Source organism: Lampris incognitus, chromosome 2 (assembly GCF_029633865.1).
Source record: "Lampris incognitus isolate fLamInc1 chromosome 2, fLamInc1.hap2, whole genome shotgun sequence".
Classification (NCBI taxonomy): Eukaryota; Metazoa; Chordata; class Actinopteri; order Lampriformes; family Lampridae; genus Lampris; species Lampris incognitus.
In genome coordinates, this window is record NC_079212.1 from 83898083 (window position 1) to 83907937 (window position 9855).

General features: G+C 46.1%; 1 protein-coding gene across 1 annotated transcript; it reads left to right on the forward strand.

The window, feature by feature from the left end:
- Positions 1-256: 256 nt before the first annotated feature.
- Positions 257-6422, forward strand: prph (peripherin). Its single transcript, XM_056272983.1, has 6 exons — positions 257-798; positions 4117-4177; positions 4443-4538; positions 5568-5735; positions 5885-6010; positions 6198-6422. Exons 1-6 carry the CDS (start codon positions 257-259, stop codon positions 6420-6422), a joined length of 1218 nt encoding a protein of 405 aa, XP_056128958.1.
- The last annotated feature ends 3433 nt before the right edge of the window (positions 6423-9855 follow it).

Consider the following 9855-nt stretch of genomic DNA (forward strand, 5'->3'; position numbering starts at 1 on the left):
GTGATTGAACAAGAAAGGTTCCGGGGGTGGGTGGAGGAACAATGGAGAAGGAGGAGTGTCACAGGAGGGGTGGGAGAGGAAGGGTTGATGGGATGTCCAGCTTGTGCATATAAAGCCCTCCATCTCCTCAGGCAGACATCCTGTTGCTTCACGCTCAGTGCCAGGCTCCCAGCTCTCCACTTCCAGCATCTTGAATGAAAAAGAAGAGAGGCAGGAGGGAAAAAGACGAGCCACTGGAAGAAAGGCAAGACAAATCATGAGTCACTCCTCAGTCCGCACTTCCACTTCCTACCGCCGCACTTTTGGAAGTCCAAACACCATCTCCATGTCCTCCTACTCCCCCGTGTCCTCTCATGTGAGCGTCTCGGGAGGGCGGTACATGCGCTCCATGTCCCCCTTGGTGTCCTCACGCTCCGTCAGCTACCAGCGCGCACGGCCCACCGCCCAGCCCCCTCGCCTCACCTATGACAAGGTGGACTTCTCTCTGGCCGAGGCCATCAACCAGGAGTTCCTGTCCACCCGCAGCAATGAAAAGGCTGAGCTGCAGGAGCTCAACGACCGCTTTGCCAGCTTCATCGAGAAGGTGCGCTACCTGGAGCAGCAGAACGCCGTGCAGCAGCAGGAGCTCAACCAGTACAAGGGTCAGCAGCAGCACGGCCAGCCCAACCGTGCCTCCGACCTCTTCCAGGAGGAGCTGAGGGAGCTGCGGCGTCAGATGGATGCCGTGGTCAAAGAACGGGATCAGTACCAGATGGAGAGGGACAACTTGGCTGAAGACTTGGCTTTGCTCAAGCAGAGGTTGGTAGCAACATGATGGAGAAAAATGTTAGGGGTGTGGATATAAAACTAAATACTGAGGAGAAGGCAGGAAGTTCAATTAAGGTTAAGGTCTGTGTACAAAATCTGTAATTAGTGCAATGAGTGACAGATAGATAGATAGATAGATAGATAGATAGATAGATAGATAGATAGATAGATAGATAGATAGATAGATAGATAGATAGATAGATAGATAGATAGATAGATAGATAGATAGATAGATAGATAGATAGATAGAGAGATAGAAACTGGGGAGGTCCTCAGGTACTGGGTACAGCAGCGATGGGGGACTAGGGCGTGGCACAAGGGAAGAATGGCCAGTGTAGAGGCGCGGCATGCGACAAAACATCCTGCATGGCATAACGAGTATTTATGTGTGTTTGCGTGTGTTGAATACCATGTCTCCAGACAGGATTTAACATAAATGTAGATAAGACACCTCACCACGTCCACCATGTAAACACACGAAACCCGATGAAGAGAGCGTCACTCTTAACATCCACGTATATTTGGACAGTCAATGTAAGAGTCTGAAAGTGCTTCCTAAGAGATGCCATCTAGGACAAACTTTTATGTATCAACTATTCTTTTTGCACATAGATTGTAATCATTATTTGTGTTACATTTTATTAAAAGCAGATATTAAACTCCCTCCAAAAAAGGCAATTGAAAATCAAGTCGAATGCAACAGGATCAAAAAACAAACAAATAAATTCAACAATAAAGTATTAAGCTAGTTTGAAGTTTACAGAAATTGCCAATCTATCAATCAAACGCTCTCTATGTTGTAGGGGGAGGGGAGGGGTGTGGATGGGAGGGGCTGGGAAAGGAGGGGAGGAGAGTGGAGGGGCTGGGAGGGGGGGAGGGGAGAAGAGGGGCGGGTGAATGGACTGAACATGAGGTGAAGCTGAGGAGAGGGGAAGGGAGGGGAGGGGAGGGGACGGGAGAGGAAAAGAGGGGAGAGGAGGTTGAATGGACTGGACATGAGGTGAAGCTGAGGAGAGGGGAGGGGCTGGGAGGGGAGAGGAGAGGAGAGGAGCAGAGGGGAGGGTGAATGGACTGGACATGAGGTGAAGCTGAGGAGAGGAAAGGGGATACAGTGAGGATGGGGCAAGATGAAGACAGGTGGGGATGTCGTCCGTAGGGAGGGGAACAGCATAAGGAAAATCTATGTGACTCCATTAGGTGGGTGTCCAGTGTCACATGGGATGGTGCCTGAGACACCATGAAGAAAAAAAGGCCCTCGTAACGCGACATGAATTAAAGATGAGGAAGCGAGCCTTCCCACTAATCCACTTTATGTCCAGACTGGTAATGACTATTCTGAGAGGACACAAAGCACGGAGGAAGAAATCCGCGCGGCATGACCTCAGGGGCCACCAGAGATGCTTCCAGCATCACATACTACGTCATCTTCCATTGTGTTGGTCACTGGTGGTAGGTGTTATATGCTGTAATGGCTTATAACAGCGACTACCACACCTCAACTGCCGGCAAGTAATAGCCCCTCTTTCATGACTGTTTATGATTTGATAATATTTAATCAAGTACCATTCATTTTAGGTACCTTTGGCATAGTTTGTAAACGTTATTTGGCCAAAGAACAAAGGCTGTCGTCATGAGTAGCCCAGAGGACCATGTATTTATCATTATAAACCATGCACTGCTGCAACAAGAGCACTGCAGTATGAGGACATGTACTCAACACTGAGTTAGGCTCCAACCTGTGCTGGATGTCCCCCCATCTCTACGTCCTCGGCCTGCCTCACGCTGAAGTGTCTGATGCAGTGGACATGGCTCAGAAACTGTACTGTGGGTCTGAAGCAAGTCTCTCGACAGATGTTTAATTCTTCTAGATGACCTTATTGACCTGCTGAGAAACCAAATTAGCTAAAAGCAGCTGCTGATCCCCAGACAGGAAAATTCATTAACAAATGGATTGAAAGGCTTTTCACCAGCTGATGCCTTGTACGGGTGCTACTACAGGCGATATGAGGGCAACTGGATGAGTCCTGTCTCACTTTCCCTTCACCTCCGTGACAAGGGTATTTCTGGCGCTGGAGCTGAGAGGAATATTCCAAATCTTTAGAAAATGCCCTTCTTAAAATTCTTCCCTTTATCTTTACACACACACACACACACACACACACACACACACACACACACACACACACACACACACACACACACACACACACACACACACACACACACACACACACACACACACGATATTCCCTCATTTGGTGTTTTGATGATGGTAGAGGAGAGCGCTGTCTAACATGTCAGTCCAAAATCTCCCATAGGTGTTCAACTGGGTTGAGATGTGGTGAAGGCCATAGCATATGATTTACATAATTTTCATCCTCATCAAACCATTCAGTGAGCCGTCGTGCCCTGTGGATGGGGGCCTTGTCAGAGACCACTCCCACCGGGACAGAAATGTCTCATCATAGGGTAAAGGTGATCACTCACAATAACTTTGTATTGATTTGCAGTCAACCTTCTCCCTAAGGGAGCAAGTAGACCCAAACCATGCTAGGAAAATGCCCCCCACAACATAAAAGAGCCTCCATACCGCCTTACTCTAGGGGTCAAGCATTCATCTGCTTCCAGTGTGGGAAGATGGCGGCGCGAATTCACATTTGCAGTGGCCTCACCCAGTACCGTCCATGCAGTGTCTTTGTCCAAGTCTGCGTCTAAGTTTGTCTTTGATTTATGGCTGGGAGAGCTGGCGCTGGATCGGCTGAGGGAGCTTGGTCTGCTGTGTCCTGTGGGCCCAGGGACCACGGCCCTGCCTGGAGCTGTGCCCGAAGAGGTAACACCGAGGGTGGTCCAACAGGATGCGGAAGACCAATATCAACTCCATCCTCAAAAAGGCCCAGCAGAGGATGTTCTTTCTGTGGCATTTGAGGAAATTTAGTCCACCACAGGAGGTGTTGAGTCAGTTCTAAAAACAAAAAAGAAAATTAAAAAAGGACAGCACAGTGGCCCAATAGCTAGCAAGAAGGTCCTGGGTTCAAACCCCTGGTTGTCCCAGGCCCTTTCTGTGTGGACATTACATGCTCTCCCCGTGTTTGCATGGGTTTCCTCCCACCACCAAAAAGACATGCATATTAGGGTTAATGCTCCTGTCTGTGCCCCTGAGCAAGGCAATGGAAAGAAGAACTGGAGTTGGTCCCTGGGTGCTGCAGTCACTCCCTGCTCCTATACGATAAGATGGGTTAAATGCAGTGTACAAATTCGTTGTAAGAATACAATGTCAAATAAAAAGTGGCTTCCTTTCTCTCATCCGAGGTTTGAGGAAGAAGCCCAGAAGAGGGCGGAAGCTGAAAGCAACTTGGTCCACTTCCGTAAGGTAAAATCGAGCTCGGCTCATGAAGCACAACCCTAGAATCTACTGACTAGTCCATGATTACTGAATATACTACTCCAGCATGCTTTCTTTACTCTCTTCAGCTGGCGAGAAGGTAGTTGTGTTTTGCCTCAACACACCATGCTGCACTTATCCAATGGGACTTTAAATGTGTTTATGCTGCCCTTTGCAAGTGTTGCCAAACTGACTTCTAGCTGAACACTATCACATGGAACTGCAAATAGAGCTTATACCATATGTCCACCAGGATGTGGATGATGCCACACTGGCCCGCTTGGAACTGGAGAGGAAGATAGAGTCTCTGATGGACGAGATAGAATTCCTTAAGAAGCTTCACGACGAGGTAAATGGTGTTATCGCAGTACTACACCCCTTCTGTTTCCGTAAAATACTCAGAGACTACTTGTCATAAACACACAACGTATGGGAACAACTATCACTTCCGGGTTTACAACACTTGCTGAAATTTCTGAAAAAGTGTGATACAAGTTCACATTTAACAAACTGGCGGACTGCTAAACGGTAATATTTCTCATTAGAAAAATGTGAAAATGTTTACTATGCTCTAGCAACACACGCTACGGGAGTATCTTATCTGCACACTCCACAACCCAGGTCAGGAAACCCCACAAAGTTGACTCACTTCATCTGGACACAAAGTTTAGATCCAGATGAACTGATTCAACTTTTTTCTCCTCAATTGTATCCGGCCAATCACCCCACTCTTACGAACCTTCCCGGTCTCTGCTCCACCCCCTCTGCTGATCCGGGCAGGGCTGCAGACTACCACATGCATCCCCGTGTTGCCTCCGGCTTGGTCAGGCATCCCCACAGACACAATTGGCCGTGTCTGCGGGTGGAAAGCCGGATGTGGGTATGTGTCCTGGTCAATGCACTAGCACCTCCTCTGGTTGGTCAGGGCACCTGTTCGGGGGGAGGGGGAACTGGGGGGGATAGTGTGATCTTCCCACGCGCTACGTCCTCCTGGTGAAACTCCTCACTGTCAGGTGAAAAGAAGCGGCTGGTGACTCCACATATATGGGAGGAGGCATGTGGTAATCTGCAGCCCTCCCCGGATCAGCAGAGGGGGGTGGAGCAGCGACTGGGACGGCTCGGAAGAGTGGAGTAATTGGCCAAATGCAATTGGGAAGAAAAGAGGGGAAAAATCCCCCCCCCCCAAAAAAGACTGTTTGAAAACGATGATTATGTTGAGATTATGTGTCGCTTAAGTAGATTCAGTCATTTATGAACACATGTATGATCCTCTTGCTTGATGTTCCTTATCCTGAATATCACAGTTCTTAATATTCTGTATGCGCACGTGTGTGTGTGTGTGGACACGGGCATGCCTGTGTGCTTATGGTATTAACAGGAGATCCAGGATGTCCAGGTGAGTGTCCAGAGTGTCCAGTCCCTGAGGATGGAAGTGGACAGCAGCTCCAGGCCGGACCTCACTGCTGCTCTGAGGGACATCAGAGCCCAGTATGAGAGCATCGCGTCCAAGAACATGCAGGAATCTGAAGAATGGTACAAGTCCAAGGTAGACGCAGAGACACACACACACACACACACACACACACACACACACACACACACACACACACACACACACACACACACACACACACACACACACACACACACACAAATAAAAGCACACACAGATCCTTGTGTTTGTCTTCCCTACAGTTTGCGGACTTGACTGACTCTGCAAAGCGTAACAACGAAGCCCTCCGGCAGGCCAAGCAGGAAGCGAATGAGTCCAGGAGACAGATTCAGTCCCTGAATTGTGAAATTGATGCACTGAAGAACACGGTCAGACCCAACAGCACCTGTCATCTTACTATACTTAGCCGTACCCCATCAATTTCCTCCACACTATGCACTTGAACGGCCATTCTAAACACATGTAACCACAAAAATGTGTCAGCTATTGTACATGACTCCTCACCGTTCACTTCCTGTGAAATGACTGCACTTTTCATGCCAACGTGCCCCTCAGAATGAAGCTCTGCTGAGGCAGATGCGGGAGATGGAGGACCAGTTTGGCAACGAGATTGGAAACTACCAAGACAACGTGGGCCGACTGGAAGATGAGATCCGTCACCTGAAGGACGAGATGGCACGCCACCTTCGGGAGTATCAGGACCTCCTCAACGTTAAGATGGCTCTGGACATCGAGATCGCCACTTACAGGAAGCTGCTGGAGGGGGAGGAGAGCAGGTGAGGGAGATGAAACCTTTGTCAAAGAAATTACGATTTTACTTTTTCATGACTTGGAGAGGAACATAATGTTGTCCTTCATGCTTTGACTGCAGTAGGTTGTGTGAATAAAATAAAGCTTTGAGCTATTAAACCAAGTAAACAAGTTTAATAGAAACAGCATACGATGGGCTCTTGCACTTCATTCAGGACTTTGTGGGGATGCAAGCTTTCGACTTGGCACAATGTTTTATTATTTCCAAACAGGCTGCTATTAAATAACCCGCATTTGTCATATTCTTCTTTAGGATTACTGTTCCGATCCTAAACATTGGTTTCAGCCACCACAATGGTGAACGAGGTAAAATAAAATGTTCTTATTTCTGCATCAGATGTCGAGTGAGGTTTTACAATTATAGAACCCCTTTTACACTGATACCGTATCACTAAATCCTAACACTGGTCATGTCATTTGGCTTGAAGCACTCAAAATGTGACTCATCTAAATGGTGATTTGGCAATTCAGAAACTAAAAACCTGGCAGCTGTGGTTGCCAGAACTTTACTGTAATAAATACGGTTAGACATTTTCCTATTAGCATGGTGAACGGATATTAATACTGCTGATTTTACATTTAAGGTTGGAGTTTGATTCCATATTTTACCATATAAATACAAGTTTTTAAGTTTTTAGCGTAGCGGTCTATTCAGTTACCTACCAACACGGGGATTGCCGGTTCAAATCCCCGCGTTACCCCCGGCTTGGTCGGGCGTCCCTAGAGACACAATTGGCCGTGTCTGTGGGTGGAAAGCCGGATGTGGGTAGGTGTCCTGGTTGCTGCACTAGCGCCTCCTCTGGTTGGTCGGGATGCCTGTTCAGGGGGGAGGGGGAACTGGGGGGAATAGTGTGATCCTCCCACACGCTAAGTCTGGTGAAACTCCTCACTGTCAGGTGAAAAGAAGTGGCTGGTGACTCCACATGTACCGGAGGAGGCATGTGGTAGTCTGCAGCCCTCCCCAGATCGGCAGAGGGGGTGGAGCAGTGACCGGGACAGCTTGGAGAGCAGGGTGATTGGCCAGGTACAATTGGGGAGAAAAAGGGGGAACCCCCCCCCCCCAAAAAAAGTAAATACAAGTTGTTACCATAGAAAGAAATGCTCTTTTGCCATATAATTAAAGGTATTTTTATGTTCATTGTACGGCAAAATAACATTTCTGTCCATGTTAAAAACCTGTATTTGTACAGTAAAATATTAATCAAAGTCCACCCTTAACCATAAAATCATCAGTACTAATAACTAATAACCTTTTACTGTAATAGCACAAAAAGTTCTACCATATTTATTACAGTAACGTTCTTGGAACCACAGCTGCCAGTTTTTACTGTAAGAACGGCAGTTTTCTTTTACAGTGTATGCTTTGTAAACAAATATTAAGTAGAACGCAACAATCTCCACAGGGTTTTTAACAGAGTATTTTATCCATTATAGATTATGAACCGACTCCAGACAGCCAAAGCAAGAAAACGGTAGTTATAAAGACAGTTGAGACACGAGATGGAGAGGTAAACAGCCAACAGTGACGCGACATCAGCAAAATAACTCACTTGATATTTAATCATATTTCAAAGGAATTCACTCCAATGAAGTAAAGGGCAAAAGAAAAGTTCAGATTTGAAAATGCACTCCAAGTAATGTGATTGTTTCTTCCCTACCAGGTGGTGAAGGAGTCCAGGAGAGAGAAGGAGAGGGAGGCAGTTCGCAGTGAGAAAAGTGACAAGGATGGCAAGGTTGATGATTAAAAACTGTTCCAGGATCACACGGAACAAAGATCAACGCCTTGATTGGGGAAAAAACAAAAACAAAACAGCAGAGTAATTAGAAGAAAATTGATTCGAAACCATGTAGTCCTCATTTTTGCCGATAGTTTATATCAATGTCTAGCAAAGAGTCTGTCAATATAGGTGCAGTGTTGAAAGTGTTAAGAGAAACACTTCTGACACAACTTGGTGCTACTTCCAACAAGTGACTAACAACAAACTGAACAGCTAACTTGCTTATAAAATAAGTCAATGTGGGGCTATGTCATCTCTGGGGCTAAAGGAGAACCATTATTATTTACATACCACTTGAGGCCTTGGTTTACAGTGCAGTTCCTTAGAATCATGAATGACTTCAACTTTGTAACTGAAGAGCAATCTAGAAGCAGAGCCAGACTTCACCAGTTAGAGCAGAAGTGTTGGGGAGGCTCTCGCTTGCTCGTCTCCTCTAGTTTCAGCCCACTGACTTTGACAGAGACTGGCCACTGCTGAATGCATCTTGAAAGGCAGAATAAGCTTTAGTGAAACCTTGTGTGCTTTGCTGTTTTCTCACTCTTAAGATGTGTTGCTAATACTGACTGATGGGATGTTTACCATAAAGTAAGTGTTGATAGTAGCCATTCAGTGGAATAGATCATTCCAAAAAAACTGTGCTTTGCAATGATGTGTGTCTCGCACCCATAGATGAATGAATATGTAAGTTCAAATAAAGTTAACTGTGGCAGACCTGTGTTGTTTTTCTATGTAAATGATTATGAAATCACGATAAATACATCACATGTATGCCAGTATAAGAAAGTATATTATATATATATATATATATTGGCGAGACCAAAAAAAAACCTTACCAGTTTACCATGGTAAAACCACTGTTGATTTTGGCACGTAGAGGTGACACACCAGTAGAGTCACTATTTGCAATGGTGACAGCAAACACCCTTGCCAGCTCCCCAACCAAACCATAGTCCTACATATTTTTGTGACTCCTTCTTGGCTGAATAATCATGTTCCACATTTGATATGCAAAGATGTTAATGCTGGCTTCCCATCCATGGGAATTGTCAACTACACTCCAACCTAGCTGGAGACAACACATAGATTTAAACTGTGAACCTCATCATTGAAGCAATGGCACACAAGTCCACTGCACCACCTGAGCAACTGTTTCCCTCACCTGTTGACCAGTGCCGATGCCATTTCTCATTTTAATATTCAGGGTCCTTTGAATGTTCCAGTAACTTGCTTGCTAACCAAAAAGTTCCCTTGAGAAACGGTTTGTAGTGTATCTAAGCTGCTTGTTGAGGTCCAGGCCTGGTTCCACAAGGGGCCATGCGTACATAGCTACATGAATATGAAAAGAAGAGTAAAAGTAGAGTTCTGTAACATCCAACACACACACACACACACACACACACACACACACACACACACACACACACACACACACACACACACACACACACACACACACACACACACACACAAGTCAAGGCATCTTTCAGTTTGAGCGGGAATTTCACATTAGACGGAATCTCAGACAATGAAAGATTGCGTTTGTGAAGTATTTCACCAAAAGCCATGAAAAAAAACCCTACAAGTTGTAAAATGAAAATTAAGAAAACAATCAATGAGCAGGAGGC

Coding starts and splice junctions, on each gene's coding strand:
- prph (XM_056272983.1), top strand. CDS start 257: ATGAGTCACTCCTCAGTCCGCACTTCCACTTCCTACCGCCGCACTTTT. Junction 4,539..5,567: donor TTAAGAAGCTTCACGACGAG/GTAAATGGTGTT, acceptor TGGTATTAACAG/GAGATCCAGGATGTCCAGGT. Junction 5,736..5,884: donor AAGAATGGTACAAGTCCAAG/GTAGACGCAGAG, acceptor TCTTCCCTACAG/TTTGCGGACTTGACTGACTC.